Here is a 19,912-nt window from a genome sequence, read left to right as displayed (position 1 = left end):
AGCGCTCATAACCTGGTGTGATTTGTTCAATGGTGCCTTGGCCCAGGGGATGCCCCCGCTGTTGCTTTGCTTTCAGGGGTCTCTCCTGCCTGCTGGAATTGTGTTGTTTAAGCCAAGGTCTCTGCTAACCCTAGGTCACCCTGAGACCAACTAGTTTCTAATTGCAGTCTCCTAATAAGAGTAATGACAAGGTCTCATCAACTTGGACTAGTTTTGGAAATCCAAAATTTGTATTTTTTTAGCTGGGGGTAGTGGGGTACCCCTTGATTTTATTTTTTTTTATGGGAAGATTTTTATCAAAGAGGAAAAAGGTTAATTGCATTTCTTTGGCACAAAGATCTATCCTGTTGGTGGGTTTCTCTTGGGTCTTTCCTTCTGTAGTGTTTCTTTCCCCCTCTCAAACCCAACCAGAGAGCTCTCAGACTTTGGGTATCTCCAGGCTTCCCTGTGCTGATGATGGTTGGGACCAGGAGCTGTTTCATCGCCCCCTCCACGGCCTAAAGCACCTGAAGAGCCAGGTCTGGCTCTCAACATGAGGAGGAGCTTCCTGCAGACTCTGAAATGAGTGATCTGCTTAGTGACCAGGCTCCTGGAGCAGAGAGGAGAAGATCTGGTGCCACTGAAGGCTGTCCCTCGTGGGGCCATTAGCAGCAGCCGGCACCTGCCGCCACGGCGGGGGTGGGGGGGCTGTGGATGAGGAGGGTTTGGATGGTGCTGCCCCTTTCAGCTATAGGTTTTCATCCAGTTTTTCCGAGTGGCACAATAATTCAGGGTTTTGCTGGCCCGCGAGTCGAGCGATGCTGGATTGATTTCAGTGGGGTGGGCGATGGCACAGAAATGTCCTTCCCTCCTTCTCAGGAGGGTTTGTGGCCAGCGAAACCTCAGTCTGAACCTCCACCCCCACACAGGAGGGGACAATCCCCTCCTCAGCACCCACCTCGTCCAGCTGTGATGCTTAAGGTGCTCTTGGGTGCATCCCAAGGCCCTTCTGCTTCTCCCAGGGCACCTATGATGCTGCCTTTGGTTTCCCATGGACAGATTAGCTGATGGGGCTCACAAAGTCCCTGCATTGCCTCACACGGCAGCGAAGTCCTTAAGTTGCCATCAAATTTCTTTCAGATCCTGCAAACAACTGCATCACCAAAATCCTTGTGTGCACCTGAGCCCTCCGGCCCCACCAATGTCCATGTCGGGGACCGGTGCCACCGTGTGTGCCCGGCAGCCTCCCCTTCCCTCAGCAACCTGCCTGCCAGGGAAGGACTGAAGAGAGATCCATTTGCTCACTGGGTTGCAGGATAAAGCTGAAACAACTGTCCCGGTGTGTTTGCTTTCCTGCTGCTTTATGCTCAGCCAAATTCCCTTGATTCACGGTGGGATTGAGTTGCGGGGCTTTGCTTCACCTCCATCCCCTGCTCCAGCTTCCCTGGCTCTGCCGGGGCTTCCCAGGGATCTGTCCCTGTCCTCATCCTGGCCAGGCTGCAGGCTCGCTCCGGTGCCTGTCAGCACCACGATTTAGCACCGGGAAATAATGCGCCAAGTGGGGAAGATGCCGTCCCCGACCCAGGTCTGGTGACAACCACCTTTGTCCTCCCCACTGATACAGAGTTAAATCTATTTTCTACAACACACATTTTTGAGGAGGGCCACCCTGAGCGACAGGTGCCTGGGAAACTTCCTTGGGTTTTCTTCCAGTAATTGTTCTGGGACATGATGCTCTTTCCCAAGCAGAACTGCATTTACCCAGGAGAGGACACAGGCTTGTCCTAACATCAGTATGGGGTATTTTCACTCTTGCTGCTTCTGACCTGAGGGTTCAACTGCTCTATCTGGATTTATGAAAAGACAAGGTGGTTTTATGATCAAAAATAACATTTGTGGGTAATTAAATCTCATGCTTCAGGGCATAAACCATACCCTGCCAGTGGCCAGGATGGGACTCCCAGAGAACTAGAAATACTCTCTGACAATTAATTTTCACTCTATTCATGGGCTGGGAGGGATCAGAGGGGTGAAACAAGCGTAATTAATTTACAGCGATTATTTCCAACAGCTGGCAAGTGGCACAACTCACTGGCAGGGTTGGCTGGGAGCACGGAGGTAATTGAGGAGAAATACAAGGCCCCTCTCAAGCCAAACAGCCCTGCACCAGCCACCCCCCCCAGCCAAGGGGAAGGTTGGTGCCCTCCTTGCCCGATGCCACTGGGGATGTGGGGGGATGCGGGGAGCCGTGGGGGGATGTGTGGGGCTGCCTGCTCAGCATCTGCTCCTCTTGCACTACTGACCCGTCCCCTGGTGCCCAGACAGGGTTTCCCCGCAGCACAGCTGGGGCTCAGACCCAGCAGATGTGTCAGGGGTGGCTCTGTGCTGTTTCGGGATGCCTGTCGGTGTGTGGGGAGGGGTCCCCGACGGGGCCAGCACTGCCGTGTCGGTCGGGTTGTGGAGATGTCAGTGGTGCTCTGATGGCAAAGTGCACCTTTTCATAATGAAATCTTAATGGCTTTCTTCAAGATGCTATGTCTTCTTCTACATTTATTTTTCTTTTTTAATACCACTTTGGTCAAGCTCTATATATTTTTAGATAGTCCAGAAGCTGTCTCATATGGCGGAAGACACAGTTTTCCCAGGGGCTGCCTGTGTGGCTGCTGCCTGAGAGCTGCTCAGGTGCTCGGGATGCTCCAGCAACCCCCTGCCCGCACACCCTGTGGGCACCGCTCTCCTCCTCGTGGTAACCCTCCAAAGAGGGGTTGTAAATGGCCCTGTGTAGGGAGGTTCTGGCAGGGCACCTGGGCTTCAGTGAGGAGTGATTTTGCGGCTTAGTCTCTGCAGGGGAAGGGCAGCTCCGGCTGGGAGGCAGCGGGCTCTGGGTCAGGGAGACTTGCAGGGATGGGGTGGGAAGCTCAGGGTGGGCTGGTGGGGTGGTTTGTTCACTCGTGTGTCCTTCCCTTACTGCCTCCCTCCCCCCAGCCATCTGCAAGGGGCTCTTATTAGGGCAGAGACAGCAAAAGGGGAGAAAACCATCCTCGCTAACAAGCTGTTTGCTGTTTATGAGCAGGTAAAGGCAGAGCTGGGATGAATTATTAATAGGGTGGAAATGGGGTCCCTCCACAGATCTGCTGCTAATTCTGGCTCAGCTGAATGTCACTCCCTCCATCTCCCCCCGGGCTGTGGTTTGGGGGATTGATCGCTCCTCCGCTTCCTTCCCCTTCCTCCGGGATGGAGGTTGTCCGAGCACAAGGTCACCCTTGACACGGGGCACCCTGTGCCTTCGTGCGGGGTTCGGAGAGCGTGAGTCAGCAGAAAGCAGCACCGCAAGCCCCGCAGCACAGCCCTCCACGGGCATGCACCGGGGCGCGCTTGGCGAGACGTTTTGCTTTGCCTTTTGCCTCTTGCCTTTGGCCTGAAGCAGATCCTCGTTTACCGAACAGCGCACCGCTTGTTCGGGGCTCTCGGGCTCCCCTGGGCCTGTCTCTCTGCCAGGGAAGAGATCCAGCCCCTGCTCGTGGCTGCTCTTCCCCTTCCCCCTCCAGCCTGCTTCTGCATTCAAGAAGCATCTCGTTTGTATTTTATCCTACCTCAGCACTGCGCCCCTCTCGCCACCAGCTGTGAGGAGACATCACAGTGCCAGACAGGGTCGTGTGGTGGCAGTGCAATGTCCTCTCTCCTGGTGGGGAAACTGAGGCAGGGAGGGATTTCAAAAGCAGGGTCAGGCTCCACCTTCCTGAAGATTGAGCTCCTCCAGGCACCTGCAGCTGGGCATAGTGGCTCCTTCACCCAAACCTGATGTGAAGTTCAAGGAAATCTCTGCTCTCACCCCACACCGTCTCTGAAAATCTCCCTGTGGTTGCTCAGTACCTCTCAAGAAGGGTCTGAACTGATCTTTGCACCGTAGGTGGTGAGACCCGTGCCGGAGGCTGGCGTCCAGGCAGGAAGCATCCTCTCTGCGGAGGGAGGATGCAGAGCGAGGTGCTGCTTGTCACGCACAAGGACTGACCCAAGTCACCTGTCCACCCTCGCAACACAGCCGGCACCTCTCGTGCAGGGACACAAATCCCTTCACGCCCACTCGGGCTAAGCCAGAAATGGTCAGAAAATCTGGTTACCCGATGAATTCTAACCTCCAGACTGAATCCAGCCCAGTCCACAGGTGACCTCTCCAAGGAGGGCCCTGAGCACACCATTCGCTGGGTGACCTTGGGCACCACTTCCATTCCCAAAGCCCCAGGATGCTGGGCAGCAGCTCAGCTCCCACTGCCACATCCACTGCCAAGCCCCTCGTCCTGAAAGATGCATGTGCGGCTGATCTGTGGGCGACGCAAGGGTTAACGCCGCCCGGAAAATTCCACTCCTAAGCAGATAATCTGGTCTGTGCTGGGCGAGCACACGCATCGCATCGCCCACAGCCTGGCCTCCCATGGAATCATTTTTGAGCAGCTCTTTCTGAACTACTAATCCCGTCGTGAGCTGCTCTAACCCCATCCCTCCTGGCGCCCTGGGCTCACCTCCGCACCCACCTCCCCACCGGGGCTGCACCCCTCAGCTGCTCCTTTTGCAGGTTTGTGGATTACAGAGCGACCTAGGGCCCCAGATCAGAAGCTGATGGACCAGACACCCCTCAGCCAGCAACCACGGGCAGGCGTTCAAAGACGCAGGCATTTAATCCCATTGACTGCTTTTTAGCTCGTCTCCCAACCCAGACTTTCTGTACCCAAGAGTTGCAAGCTTTGCTCTTCCCAGGGTACTTCCCTGAGGCTTGTCTACAAATTAAACTCCTTGGATCCTGCCCCATCCCTTCTCTGCCAGATTATTAAGCCCTTGCATCTTGCTACAGAGATGTATCCCTCTCCTCAGTCCCTATCAGCAGGAGCACAACAGCAGCGACCTGTGTGCTGGGCTTAGAGTGCATTATTGATTCAGGACTAAGAAAATGCTTAGGAAGTAGGAAAAGTGTCCTACTCTCTAAAAGCTTGTGCGCCTTGTAAGCTCAATACATGCAGCCTTTGCAGAGAGGCTCGCTACGCCGCTATTAATATTTTATTCTGTAAGAGAGGCCCTGATAGTTTGAATGGGGGAGGGCAGGACACGGAGGCTGGGAGGGGGAGAGGAGAGGGAGTGGATGCGCTGCTGTGCTCCTCGAATGGAGGTGCAGATTGTCCCCAAAGCCTTTGCAGGGGGAGCACGGTTTGGTGGTGGATGCCCCTGCACCCATCCCTGACCTCTGATCAGGGCTCCTGCTGCATCGAGCGCTCTGGTTTTGCTGTTGCATGCAAAGTATTTGGTTGCTTTATGCTGTGTTTTAGGGGAACAATTCAGCAGGTGCCTGTCGGAGGCTGGGACTGTGCTGTGGTCAGCCCGATATGTGCCCTGGCTGTCCCTGAGGGCAGGATTGTGATCCTCTCCTTTTTTTTTTGGCTCCCCACAAACCCCATTAGAGGCAGCACATGGAGCTGAAGCAGCCGCCTCAGCCAGGGGATGAGGGCTTAAAAACTCTTTGGCTGGGAGTAAAAACCAGTTGAATCTGTGCTAATTCTCCCCTTGAGATATTCCCCCCACAAAGGGATGTGGAGGTGCCAGGGGCAGGACTGGACACAGCAGTGGCAGCATCCACATGATGCTCAGCACTGAGGGAGTGGAGACCCATTGCCCATGCTGGAGCATGCAGCAAAATGGGTGCTGGTCCTGGGCGATGGGCACTTGTGGATGTGTGACCCTGCTGCCCGCTCCGGCACCAGCTCTGCTCACCACGCCGGCACTCGCCTTCTTGTGGGACTCGCCAGAGGCGGAGGCTGGAGCTGCTCTGGGGAGGGCAGGCTGCTGCGTTGGTGGCTTCTGCACAGATGTAAGCAAGCAGGAGAGGTGGGAGCCAGCTGGGATGAGACCCAACCTGGTGGTTCTACATTGCTGCGTGCCTACACGCACTCAGCTTCTAGACAGGCAACCTTGGCCGGTCCCCTTGTGCAGCTGGAGCCTGCTCGGGGACAGCTGACAAACACAGAAACCCCCATGGAGCCAAAAGCCACAGGTTTCCCGAAGCCTGCTTGCTTGTCGCGCACAGCAGCTGTGCAGAGGCACCGGTGCCAAAGGCTGGAGCAAGCGCAGGGCAGTGGAGCAGGGCAGGTGTGGGGCCAGCACTGCGACGTGCAATCCTCCGTGGGTCCCGGGGACCCTGCCTGAAAGAGGGGGGGATGGTGGGAACCTCATGGGATGCGTCTGAGGCTGCAGGGGATGGCTCATCTGCCTAGGGTGAAGGCTGGGAGCCCAAACTACTGTTTGCTGGTGGGTCTTAGCCAGGGCTGTGCCGGCATTGGCTTCTCCCCAGAGACACCTCTGGCCACCAAGCAGTGCTGTGTGGTCTGTGGAGGAAAAAGCCTCTTTGGTGTTTTCCAGCACTGGGACCCTGCCGCGTGGTGTTGAACTGCAGGAGTAACACCCGGGGTGTGTTCAGCACCGCAGGCTGGGTGCCTGGGGAGATGGATGCCTTCAAGAGGGTGGCAGCGGTGGTGCTCACACCATCTCGGTGGAGAACTCCCGCTAAGCAGGTCAGCAACAGCCCACGTGCGTAATAACTCTGGCAAGTCAGAAATTCGGGCTCTGCTAGCCAAGCATTGCCGTGCTGCTGTTGCTCACGCTTGATGGAGCTCACCATCTAGGTCAGAGGAGGAATTCATTAACCTCAGGACCCCCCGGCCGCCCCTGCATTGCTGTAAGCTCTGCAGCCAGCCAAGTGGGGACAGCGCGAGATGGGCATGGAGTGACCACTGGCTCCTCGCCACCCTGTCCCCCTCACAGGTGGGATCCAGTGGTCTGGCTGCTGCTGGTGAGTGGGGCTGAGCCCAGCAGAAAGCAGTGAAGCCGCGGGTGCTGGGGCCCGTGGCTCCGGTGGGGATGGAAGCAGCCGCTCAGCTGTGTTGCAGCCCCTCCGCGCCTTCAGGCTGGGGGGAAGGGGCTGCTGCCAAGGAAGAGGCTTGCACCATGGACAGGCTTTTTGGCACTGCTTGGGTACATTCCCATTTTGCTTTCTCCAAAAGCATGGGGTGAACCAGGTGCTGAGCTTGGAGGGTCCCCACTGAGGGCATCAGGATTGCTTGCTTGTAGCTGCCCCAGAGCGTAACTGCGGGGGAAGAGGCGCCCACCCAGTGCCACACATCATTTTGCAGCCCCGCTGCTGCAGATGACCCAGGCGTTATGGCATGCAGCGCTGCAGCCGGGCGCTCAGCCCCGCAGCTGCTGCGGGAGCAGAAAGCAAAGCAGTCTGGGTCGTTTTGCGGAGGTGATTTTTGGACGGATCAGCAAACTGGTCTGACCGACCGTGGCTCTGGGGTGGTGCTGCCGCGGGGGAACAGCGGGGACACGGGTAGGGTTGTGGGGCTGGGTCAGCCTGAGCCCCATGCCTCAGCATCCTGATAAAAAGGTGGTGTGGGGTCTGAAAGAGTAATTAGGTTCAACTAAGGTTAAAATCGGGCTTTCAATTAAGGAAACCAGAGCGTGGTAGGAGAGTACTCCTTCCCACTCAGGCAGTCTTTCCTGCAGGGAGAATTCCTTTTAAAGTTTAATGGAAAACAATATCTATGCTATAGAATATAATACAGATTTTAAAATAAATTAATAGGAAGGATTTCCCTGAATCCCTTTGGCTTCAAGAGCTGCTTGTGGAAAACTGTGATACCTGGAGCTGGTGTATGAGTGAGTGTAAGAGCTGCTTTCCTGGCTCTGGCCACGCTCCCCAGCAAGTCTCCAAAGCCAGTTCTCTCCAGCTTTTCCCACCTGGACACTGTTCCCCTTCAAGCGCAAAGCTTCTCTTAAAAGCAGTTTATTCTTCCCCATCTTATTCAAGGTGGGGGCAAGCTTTCTGCTCACTGTACCAATTAAATCTGCTTGACAGCTTGATTTTTATCGCTGTGTCTTTTCCGTCAGCAAGTGGAAACGATCCTTGTTAGGGGAGCAGCATCCCACTTTACAACAAGATGAATCTCGAACTGGGCATTTAAAGAAATTGCTACAGACTGTGGGGGGAAATCCCGTTTGCTCAGCACTCTCTAATTTAAAGCTGAATTGTATTCTTTCATTTTCTCTAAAGCCTCTGCTTTTATAGCACCAAGAGCCTGTCGCGCTCCGGAGTAGCCTCTGTGGTAGGAGAGTAGTGGTGTGTAATTTGCTGAGCAGCTAATAACGTGCAATCCAAGGGTCTGGCCCCAAGGGCATGGAGCTGCTGATCTTGACTTCAAATAGTGTTCTCTGCAGCAACCCTGATGCTGAGAAGTGATTAAGGGTGGAAACAAAGCCGAAGGGCCCCAGCCCTTTCGCCCACGCTCCAAAGCAATGCCATGATGGGTGCACAGGGTGGATTGGTTCCAGCCTTCATCCGGATGGATATAGCAGCAGTTGCCTTTTCCAGGCTCTGCTCAAAGGGGAGTTTTTTCCAGGTGTTAATTTAATGTACTGGAGGGTTCAAGGGGGAAGGGGGGCTGTGAGCACTTTACAGATGTGGAAAAAAAAAGATGCAGCTTTCCATCGCCACAACCTTGACCGAGATGTCATGGGCAATTTGACAGTGGACAGTGGATTCAGTGCTGCTGAATTTTGGCATAAACGCAAAGTAATTGTCCCTGATGCCATACAGTTTCCCCAAGGAAGGGCAAAGGGGAGCTCTGGCTCCCAGCCCCCTGCTAAGGCCAACGATGGGTTTGTGGCCAACAGTGGAACGTGCTGATCTAATCAAGGAGGAGGGAGAACATCCACTTTTATTGGAAAGGATTTTCCATTTGACTGGTACATGGGCTCTGTACATGCCCCCCTGGTTCTCCTACCTGAAACGAGGTGTGGGGGCAGCATGGGCTGGGGAAGTGCTGTGGGGTTTGTCTCTGCCGGGGGTACCAGAAGGGGTGAAACCATCCTTTAACCACCAGATCATGCTGCATCTTTAAAAATGCTCTTGGAAGAGCATCTCTGAAGCAACTCCGTTTTCCTTCTTACTTTAAAAACTTTGACTTTAATCATCCTCGAACCCGTAACAATTTGTTTGCACTTAAAACAGGGGTATGAAGCTATGGCTGGGTCTAGCTGTATGAGATGGGCAAAGAACGTAGGGAAAAGGGTTTTTGTGCCCAAAAGTTTGCCTGCTTTTTCCAATTTTAGCACTCGGTCTACTAAGAGAAAGAGTTGTTTAGTACCAGCCTTATAACCACATATCATTCAGAAAAGTTTAGCTAAGAATTAAACTAAACATCAAATTTGGCTGAAAGTGTAATGAATAAATAAAGCCTTTTCCTTTCATGTAGCTGTGCCAAAATCAACAAGCTCTATTAGCTGATGAAACAATGCTGACGCCAAATAAAAATACCCCTGATCCATCAATATGGGCTAAGAGCTCGGCCCTGCATCAAAGAGCATTGGCTGAACAAGAATTACGGTCTTGACACCTTTGAGGGCCAAAAAAAAAAAAGGGGCTCCCATCTTGGTGGCGAGCTGGGGTCTCTGTGCTGCTGGATGGGTGTGTGGGGGCTCTCTCACCAGGGCGTCAGGCAGCAGCAAAACCATTCTGGGATGGCTCTTGGCTCGCAGGCAGCCTGCTATAGCTGCCTCTCCTGGCTTTTGCTAGAATGATTTGGAAAAACGCCTTGAGCTGCAAAGCCATTTGGAGCAGGGGCTGGGGCTTTTGTGCTTGCTTGCTCCCCACTGCCTGCCCCATGAGTAAACTGCCCACAAAACCCGCGTAGCTTTTTTCATCTGTTGTGCCAAACACCGATGCTTGAAAGTTAATTCTCAAAGGTCCCTGCTTGGTATCGAAGAAGAGCTTCAGCATCTCAGCATCTACCTAGGCGCACCCTGCCGGCTGTGCCATCCTCTTCCTCCTCCCCGGGTGGGTGTGATGGTGAAGTAATGCTGCACCTCCCCTCTGCCCCATGCAGACCGTGCGGCTTTGCCGTTCCCCAGCCGTGCCTGCCCTGCAGACCCCTCTTATTTGAATTCTGCATTTAGCCACCCCGGGCCGTGCCCTGGATGTGACCTTTGAAGTCTTGCCCTTCCCTTGACATCCTCGGTTAAAAGATCTGTTCCCTATTAGTCTTCAGTCACACTTTTAGATTCATTCAGGCTTTCATTTACTTATCCATTTGTCTTCCTGCTCCCACCACTCCCCCTACCCTGCCAGGAGGAACAGTACGATTCATTTTTCAGGGGACCCTGCCAGAAAGTCATTGACATGAACAGGAGAAGGTTCAGAAACGGTGGAAAAAGCAAAAGCCCCAAGTTTAATAAGCAACAAAACACTTCCCAATGAGAAGGGAGCAGCCAGATGTGACTAGAATGGCTGTAAAACAGAAAAGACAGTCCTCCAAGTAAATCCTGCCATCTCCCAGATGCCTCCCTTTGCGGAACTCTCTGCGAGCGCTGCCTGAAGTTGTTACAGCCGTAGTGTGCGACCCTGTGAGCTGTGCAAGCCTCCTCAGTACCAGTACAGCCTTGTAGGAACCACTTGCTGCCTTATGTGGTCCTGAGTTCTACCAGGACCCTCCTCCTCTGCCTGCCTGCACTGATGCCCCACATGGGGACATCATCCAGCTCCCTCTTGTCTGGCTCCTTAAGCATGGAGGGATGTTTTTGTGTCTTTAATTTTGATTTCAGTTGTCTGAGCAGTGCAGGTGTCCTGCTGGGCTATGCTTAATTCAGAGTAACGTTTGTTTAACTGCACGGACAGTACCCTGCTGTTTTGAAAGACACCTAAGAAAGCAATACAGTCACCGTAAGAACTTCTCTGCTGGAAAGCCAGGCTCCTATGAGAACCCACCTGTTACATAAAAATAATTAAAACCTGAAGAGAAAGGATAAGAGGACACCAAAAGACACCTGAGCAGGCTGGCAGGCGAGGAGCCGCAGGGCGGGTGCCAGCCCCTCGCCCCCCCGCCCCCTGCTCTGGCGAGGGCCGGGGCTCGGCGGCTGTAACGATCGTGGGCAGCGACATCGATTTTTGCCCAGCACTTCCTTTGCGCTGGGGTAGCAAAGCTCCGCTCGCATCCTCTGCGGCATGGCTCACTGCTCTCTGCATGTCAATAGGTGTCAAGCCACCGCCCAGCACCAGCGATGGAGGGGCCGAGTCTTGCTGGGTCCACTTTCTACTGACCGTAAGGGGATGCTCAGCGGTAAATGGCCACGTGTCGTTCTCTGTGACAGTGGCTGTGACAATGTACCTTGATGGCCTCCCAGCACGTACCACTTGGGTCCTTAGGCTGGACTGGAGCCTGGACCCCTCCTGCAGCCACCTACTACCCTGTGCACTAAGCGCTGAGTAGGCTCCTTGCTCACCTCGGCAGGGCTGCTCTTCAGCTGCTTCATTTTTACAAGTCTAAATCCTCTGGAGAGGCCAGTGCTGGTGTAAGACGGGAGAGTGAAGGGCCGTGAATACAATGGGATTTCATAAACTATCCCCAAAATCTAAAAAAACCAACTTGCAATATATTACTTCTGTTCTTAGTTTCGTTCTTCATCAGGGAATGGCTCGGGGACGTTGCGGTGAGCACTGGGTTTTGTTCTGGGAGCTGAGCTGGGCAGGCAGGCGCCAGGGGTGAGGCAGGGACAGGAAGGCAGAGCCATGTTCCGCATTTGTGTAACTCCCATTCACGGCTGTACGCGCTGTTTGCAAGTGTTACGGCACATGGCAGGCGTACGCTACAAGGAAATACTGCCGGTGCCCAGAATAGAAAGATTTTACCTCGCTATTGACTGATTCAAGACATGTAGAGAGCTGATTGCAGTTTGTGTCTTTGGCTGCTTTGGAGGTCAGTGGAGCTGAAGCCCGGAGCATCCTTAGCCAGAAAGGGTTTACAAACAGCTGCAGTGTGTAGTGGAAAGCAGTCTGGCGTTCACCTTGTGATCCTTCTGCAGCCAGTCAGATACGAGAAATACGGACTGACCCATCAATAGTTAACTGTTTAATTTGCAACCTTGGACTTCATCTTTCTTTTATAACCATCTTTTAAAAGGAGAAGCTGCTACTTAGCTGGAATTGGTGAAAATGTCTTTCCTGGTACTGTAGAGATCCCTTAGGCTGAAGGGAACTTGGCAACTGCTGGCAGCATGTTCTGCTGGTCGTAAATGTTTGGTATCCCTTGGTACCAAAGCAGCACTTTTCTCTTGGATTTCCAAGAGATGCCCTGAGCTCTGGTTGGGCCCAGGGTATTTTCTAGGAGTTTGTGCAATTTCTAGGTGGCAAACTGAGGCATGGGGGGTATACTAGCCTTGATAAAGCTGGCAACAGAAAATGGGAGTCCCTCCACTGGTTTAGAGAGAACCCCCCCTTCTCATTATAGGTAATAAAAGAATAATACACTTTTTTAGAAGACACTCCTTGCCCAGTGCTCACCCCAGTGGAAACCCTGTCAGCATGGGCTGGCTTGGTCCCTGTGCCTTAAATGTGTGCTTGGCCTGCTCCTGGGGGACGTTTGGGAGGGGACGTTACAGCCACACTGTTTTGAAATTTGCTTTGACCCCTGAACTCTTTTTAACAACGTAAAGCCTTGTGAATTATAAATCAAATGTTCCTGCTGAGCTTTGTGGTGCATGGAATGAAATGCAATGATTAATATTTAAGAGAAAATAAGTTAAAGATTTTAACTACAAGGGCAAGTATGTGTCCACAGAGCCTTCCCATGTGGAGTCTTGAAGAGAGGGGCCATTTCCAGGGGTTTCGGCAAAATTTGTGGCTCAGACCAACTCCCTGAGCTGCCGGTGTGTGGGGGCCACGCTGGCCTCCACCACCCTGCCCCTCGCTCGTACTCAGGCTGAAATGATGCACCCACCTCTGATAAAACCCTGGAGCTGGCGTAGCCTTTTGGGATGGGACTGGAAAATGTATCCCCCGTTCCTCAGTAAGCAGACGGATGAGCTTGGAGCAACTCAGGCTGCGTGCTCGCCCGGGGCAGAGTTTTCCCAGACCCCAGGCCTTACTTACCACCCCAGACCTGGGAGCCTCCCTGGCTCCTCCTCGCCCTCCCCTCAGTGTGCCAGCACCATCCCTGCTCTAGGGCTGGCTTCCCACCAGCGCAGCACCGAGATGGGCAGGACTCCATCTCCCCAGTTTGCAGACCAGGAGGCTGAAAGCTCAAGGCAGCAGCTGCTGTTGCCCCCCCCCCCCCCCCCCGCCCCCACCAAAATATCCTTATAACGGCATCTCAGCAGGATGCTGTCTCTGGCCACCAAAGCCTGGTAAAACACGTCAAAGAAGGAGGGAAACACTTACATGGGTGCAGAACCTCTCCGGTGGGTCCCCGCAAGTGATTCCTGCCGGATCCACCCGTACAGTCACATAATCCTTCATCCGCATGGCCTTGGGTTGACAAGCATAAAACTCCCATGACGGGCCATCGTCCGTGGTCACCCAGGACTTGCAAATGTCATACTGTCCCATGGCCAAGGGGAGACAGTGCAAGAGGAGAGCAACCAGGTAGAGCATGGCAGCTGCGGCCAAGTGCTGGATCCCTGGGCAAGGACAGTGCCAAGAGCTCCGAGGAAGGCAGCTACTGGGCTAGGGGTTGCTCTCGGGATCAGCATGGAAACTCCTCATCTAAAAATGATCCGGTCGAAGGAGATCCAGATGATGAGAGGAATGATCCCACTCTGCACGCTGTATTTAGATGTGGAAAGTTTCTCTCGGCACAGAAGCCAACTTTGCAAATCACTTGATTGGGAAAGTTTTGGCCGGAGTTGCTGATCAGTGGTCAAAAGTCTTCCTTAACCTCATTTTTTGCTTTTTATTGTATGAAAGGGCTTCCAAATCAGCATGAAAATATCTAGAGGTGACTCCAGTCAGTCAATAGAAAGATCAGGTTCTGAGTTGCTGATGAAATTTGATAGGAGCAAATGGGAGAGGCCGTGAGATGGTGCTGGATCAGGTTTTCCTCGACCCTCTTGTCTGCCGCAAATGCGTCGCTGTGGAAAGTGCCTTAAACTGTGGTCTGCCGTAAATAATTATCGGGGCTTTTGACATTACTACATAAAATAAACATAGCCTCTGGTCATCAGTACAAGTCTGACAAGAGAGGCTCTTTGGAGCTAAAATCCCTTTCTCCCCAAGGATGGTTGGATGGTTGTGTCAACATAAGCACGTTGGGTGGCAAGATCCGCAGTGGTCCCGGCAGGGTGCTGGGTGGTCGCTGGGTTGGCGGGAGCAGTGCTGGCCTTGCTGCTTCTCCTTCTGTGTCTTGCAGTGGTGGCGAGGCACTCACAGGCGAGGATTTCTGTCTGGCTCTGCCTTTTGGCAACTGAGCAGCAAGTTCCCAAAGCCTTCAGCTGCAAGCCGTGCTGCTACCTGAGGTCTCCTCTCTCTTTCATGGTCAGGACAAAGGGAGAGGTCATTAGCAGGCTGCCCCTGCAACAAATGGGAAGACAAATTAGCTGGGAGCAAGGGGGGCCAGTTGGAGCAACAAGACTTGTAAAAATAGGGCTCCCCTGGGACACAGCTCTCAGCTGGGCTTCCCAAGCCACCAGCCAGGTTTTTGTAAAAGGGAGATATACAACTTTAATAAAAAGAAATCCATAGTAAGATGCTTATGGCTTTTCTGCTGTTTGGGAGGTGGGAAGGAGTGCTGCCCCATTTAAGGTGTCTGGTTTGTAACAGCAGCTGGACAACAAGATCTAATGGGTCTTCAAATAATGGCAAGAAGCAGCTATAGGTCATTAGAAGATGCCGAATATGCAGACACAGAGCAGGGACAGACAGACAAATTGCGTCTTGAAAAGATAAGCGAATACACGAGACGGCTTGGGAGACAGATACATTGTCCAGCATCCCCACATATGATTTATCTGAACAATAACATTTAATAAAAAACAATTTAAAGTCCTAATAACATTTAAGGTTCACCTAATACAAAGAGCAATGACCTTCCCAGTGTTCATTTCAGGTTAGAGCAACATTTCTGCAATTTTGTTGTCTTTCCAGTAGAGCTATAAAAATCTTAAGTAATTACAAAACAAAATGACAAAGAGCTGAGGGGGGAAGGAAAGGAAAAAAAAAGAAAAAAAAAAGTCATACCCTCTCTAAGCATTAGATACAGGAGGGAGATCTCATACAAGAAGGTGGGAGGCATGTATTTAGAATGGAAATTTAGCTCTGGATAATTCCCTTTCTGTTTGATTCCCCAACTTTTCTTCCCCAATTTAGGGATGTCTGCTTCAACAGCATGTTTAGTATTTGCTTTCTCATAAAGCTCAATTACTAAAGCTCAGAAACTCCAGGTTAACAGATGCATTGATCCATGTTCGGGGGCTTCTCATCGCTGTGCTACCATTTCCCTTTCCCCCCTTTTTGGTTGAAAGATTGTTGATTGAGATGAATGAGTTCAGAAAAGAGAAGCTCTCTCTCATGCTTCATCGCTAGCTCTTAAACAAGAGACTATTACAGCTGCGTTGGACCTGAATAAACTCCCAAAGAAAGAATAGACTGGCTGCTATTTTTACATTATGAGTAGATGTAGTAAAAATAATAAACCGGTGTGACACAGTGTTTGTAAGTCCCGCTGACATCAGAGCTGTCTTTTCAGTTATAACATGTCAGTTCCTAATTATTACATCAAACTGGTCACAGCCAAGTGCCTAATAACAGTGGAGACCGTGAGACTCCAGTGTTGTGAAGAGAACAAGCAGGGCAGTTTTAATGATGACTCCAGTGCTGTTAAGTTTATGGATCTATTTTCATAGCCTTAACAATTATATTTTGCACTCGAACAGCTGATAGAGAAAAACCCAGGAAGAAAGGATCTATATATCTATTAGTGTCTTGTTATGCTAGCTAAATGTCATAGATTCCCAGGGAAATAAAAATCTGCCGGAAAACATATTTACTGTCAGTCAATCAGGCAGGCGTGCAGGTTCTCTGCGAAGTCTGTGGTGCAACACTTAGCTGGTACGGTCCCTTTGCAGAAATAGTTACACAGCGCTGCTCTGAAATAAGCCAGCATGCCGCAAACCGGGAAGGGGGGGGGGGGGGGGGGGGGGGGGGGAGACTCCAAATTAAGGATTTTGCCCTGCTTGCTTCGGTTTGACTCTTAGAAAATAAATCTTCACTTGCTATTATTAAGAAACTGCAGTTCATGGGAACAAATAGAGTCAGCGCTCTTTGTTTTCTTTGCGGAGTACTCGGCAGTCGCTGGGGACTGATAGCCAGAGTATTGAAAACACAAAATTAGATTGTGTCTTGACTTAGCTGGTTGCTTATATATATATATATATATAATTGGATTAACACCCCCTGAAATAGAGGGACAATGCTGAGCAACAACTGAGCCGCTCAGGAATTAAGAACAGAAAGTAAACTCAATGAAGGAGTTTTCAATTTTCTTTCAGAAGCGTTGCCTCCAAATCACCCCCCCCCCCCCTTCCCCTCCATCCCCCGCAGGGAGGGTTTTTCCCTCTTCTCCCGGCTGCCCATCCCTTCCCCTCCAGCCTCAGCGGTAAAGTGGGGCGCAGCCTGTGCGGGGGCAGCGCCGAGCCCCCCGGCGGAGGCTGCGGAGCCCCCCGGAACTGCCGGGCTCCCCCCCAGCCGCTCCCCGTAACGTGTTTGTGGCTCCAGGCAAACCGATACCCCCCCACCACCCCCCGCCATCTCCGCCTCGCCGCCCCCGGTTTCTTTTACAGGAAAGGACTTGGGGAGGCTGCAAAGGGCTGCCTTCAAAGTCGGCGGCGCGGAGCTGCCTCCCGAGCATCCCTGCCCGGGCAGACCCCCCCCGAGCATCCCTGTCCGGGCAGACCCCCGGCTGCGAACTCCGGCGGGAGCAGCTAGAGCCCGTCGGGGTGCGGGGAGCGGGGCTGCTCCCGGCGGGGGGGGGGGGCACCCGGCGGGACACCCCGGACAAACTCCGGGAAAAGGGAGGGGGTTGCTGTTTGGGGGCTGGGGGCAGTTGCCGGCACCCGCGCTGGCCTCTGCCCCCGCCTCGCGCCCCCCCCAACACCACCACCCCCACCCCACCCCCCCCCCCGCGCTGGCCGGCGCTCGGCGCTGCAGGTCCTTACCGGGAGGGAGCTTTGCGGCGCGGGGCTCCCAACGGAGCAGCGAACTTCGGGGCCGGGGGGGAACCCCCCAACACCCCCCCCCTCCCCCCCAGCCCGGCGGGCAGCCGCTACGCCGCCGGCCCCCAAGGGCAGATGGCCGGGAAAGCTTTGTGCAATCCCCGGCTCCCCTCGCAAGTTAATGCCGAGGCTGAAATCCCTTTTGCTCTCACTTTCAATCACAATCGGAGCTTTTATCTCCGTGCCTGATCCCGGCTGCGTAACTTCCTCTGTGCAGCTTTAGCACACACCATCCCACTGGCGAGCAATGTGCTTCTTAAAGGTGCAGGGAGGCAAAGCGAGCGGGGAGGGGGAGGAGGGAGGAGGGAGGAAAAGCACCCGAGGAAGAGGAGGCTGCGAGCTCCGAGTCTTCAGCCCCCGAGTACCGCGGCTGCAGCATCCTCGCCATCCTGGCTGCGGGGCAGAGCCCGCTGCCCCCGCTTCGGGAACGGCAGGCTGGGAATGCCGCTCCTCGGTGCTTTCCTTCTTTTTATTGTGGGTTGTTTTTTTTTTTTTCCTTCCCCCTTTAAGAGCTTAAAAAAATTAAAAAAAAATAATCATGAGATCATGTTTGCTCGAGGGGGAAAAAAAAAAAAAAAAGCTCTAGTCACGAGGGGTTCCCCGCACGTGTAAGTTCTCGCTTGGTGTGCCCTGAATATTTCGGGGAGGCTTCTGCTGGTGAAGATGCTGTAAATGAGGCTGTGCGCGAGTGTGTTGGGGGAAGAGGGGGTGGTTGGAATTAATAGGATAAACAAAGCGGGAACTCGGAGATGGGGAAATCAGATGGCTGGGAAATGCTTTGGTAACGGTGGGAATGTGCTTTGGGATTTAACCAAACCCGGGTTTTCTTTGGCAAGGCAGGGGATTAACGTGCAGGGCTGTATGGTGCGATAACACCTTCTGGCACGGGATGCAGAAGCTATAGGTGTTGCTTTGGCCAACTCTTTGGCATCCAGGCAGAGGGGCAGGGGAGGCTCCAGCTGCGGACAGGGTGTACAGAACTGTGGCAGGTAAAGTCCTGCTTTTCCCTGCACCGGGCAGGTGCTGGAGGCAGGATCGTTCCTGGGCAGCAACAGGTTTTTGACATGCACGTGGATAAATGACGGTCCATTTACAGGGAGGAAAACCAAAGAATCCCCACTGCCCCCTATGTACACAGCCCCCAGAAGATGCCTGTTCCTTCCCAGCCGGAATGCAATCATTTCTAAGCCAGAAAGTGCCTTGTCCGACTTGCACGTGGTTTGCAGTCTCATCAGCTCAGTATTGTGCTATATGATTTCCTTTGGCCCATTGATCTGAGGTATGTACGGGGCTTCTCCCACCTGAGCCCCTGGAAAATGCACGATCCATCCTGTGACCAGGCAGAGGTGATTTAGAGCTCTTCTGGGAGACATTTCCCATATACTGGAGCGTAAGTGAGATTTATGAAATGCCAGCATGTATCTAGACTGTGGCCCAGCCTAAATGCTACACTGATGCACAGGGTGGTCTTTACCTGCAAGGCTCTTTGGTCCTGGCTCAGTCTCCACTCCTCTGGTCAGGGCATAGACTGATACCTTCCACAACTAACTTTTTCTGTAAACACTTATTTTACGGCAGCAGTATTACTTAAATGAGGAGCACTGGCTGGGAATTCAAGGCTGGCTAATATTCCTGGATTTTACTTTGTGCCTTTAGGTCTTCTCTGTAGTAATGACTCCCCTGGAAATTCCCCACGTCTCGCTTATTACTCCTTTATTAGTTATTATGGTACAGTAACAGGATAAAAAGGAGTTGGTATTTCATTTTCATTCCCTCTAATAGCCACGGCAAGGACCAAGTGGTGTGCTGATTATTGACATCAGAGTTAAGTGATATGCACGCATCATTAGGTTTCAATTGGAAAGAATAACACCACAGTATGAGTCGTCACACTTCCAAACTACATGGCATTTAAAGAAAAACCAAAGTCGTTTTTCTCAGCCCTGGGAGCTCAAAAGATCAGAAGCTAGCAATACTCCTTGTATAGACACAGGTAAAAGGTGCTAGCTCCAGGCAAATCACCAGAATTAACTAATCAGCGTTATACCCGGAGAGGCTGGCAGCAGCTCTGTGGCTTGTCCGAGGTTATGCAGCGACTCGGGAGATCCAGGGACAGGCTCAGAGGGTGGGAAATCACGCTGCTCCTGGGGTATCCTGATGGGTCTGGCTCCGAGGGTCCTTACGCTGGGGAGGAGAGAGATGGTCTGTGGCACTCGCAGACCAGGGACTGCAGAGCAGCCAGCAGTGCTGCTGTCACAGGCAGGAGGGAACGGGAAAGAGTTGCAGCGAATGTTTAATTTTAGACCATTTGCATTCTTTTACCCAAGCACATTTTGCAAATATTTAATGCTGGGTATCATTTCTTTCTTGGTGAAATTTCTGCGAGGAGCAAAATGGACTTGTTTTTCCTTGAGGGGACAGCTCTGCCCCCTCCCTGGTGCTGAGCGCTACCTTCTCACGCAAGGGGAGTGTGGGTGAAAATCAATGGGTCTGCACTGAGATTTAATTACTACAGCATAGGCAGGGGTGGAGAATAAGGCCCTTAATATTTAATACAGCCTCTGCTCCCAAAGGGATCCCCAGGGCTGAAGGGCCAAATGTAAACCCATTATAAGCAGGTGTAATTCTATTGACATATGCGGGCTCGCACCTGTTTATACTACAGCTATATTTGGCTCCTTAAATCTAAATGGCAAATGGTGCTTTTGACATGCGCGGAAAAAGAGGGAAGTGTTTTCCTGACTTGGGATGATAGAGGATATACTGAAACAACAGAAGGTAAACGTGACACCTCGCAGTCCCGGCTCACGGTGGCAATGCGCTTGCTAACACTTGAGCTGAGTTGAGTCCGTAG

General features: G+C 52.6%; 1 protein-coding gene across 4 annotated transcripts in view; it reads right to left on the bottom strand.

Moving 5' to 3' along the window:
* NTNG2 (netrin G2) overlaps positions 1 to 17,354 on the bottom strand; it is a 51,819-nt gene extending 34,465 nt beyond the window's left edge. For all 4 annotated transcript variants that reach the window (XM_055719663.1, XM_055719665.1, XM_055719664.1 and 1 more), the window contains exons 1-2: positions 17,002 to 17,354; positions 13,232 to 14,359 (exon numbers count right to left, since the gene is read on the bottom strand). In XM_055719663.1, coding sequence (XP_055575638.1) covers positions 13,232 to 13,444 — 213 coding nt within the window. In that variant the 5' untranslated portion in view covers positions 13,445 to 14,359; positions 17,002 to 17,354. The remainder of the gene's footprint in view (positions 1 to 13,231; positions 14,360 to 17,001) is intronic.
* Positions 17,355 to 19,912: the final 2,558 nt, after the last annotated feature.

Source organism: Falco cherrug, chromosome 9, assembly GCF_023634085.1.
Source record: "Falco cherrug isolate bFalChe1 chromosome 9, bFalChe1.pri, whole genome shotgun sequence".
Lineage (NCBI taxonomy): Eukaryota > Metazoa > Chordata > Aves > Falconiformes > Falconidae > Falco > Falco cherrug.
Note: the sequence above shows the minus strand (reverse complement) of the source record. Positions and strands in the feature narration are given on the sequence as shown.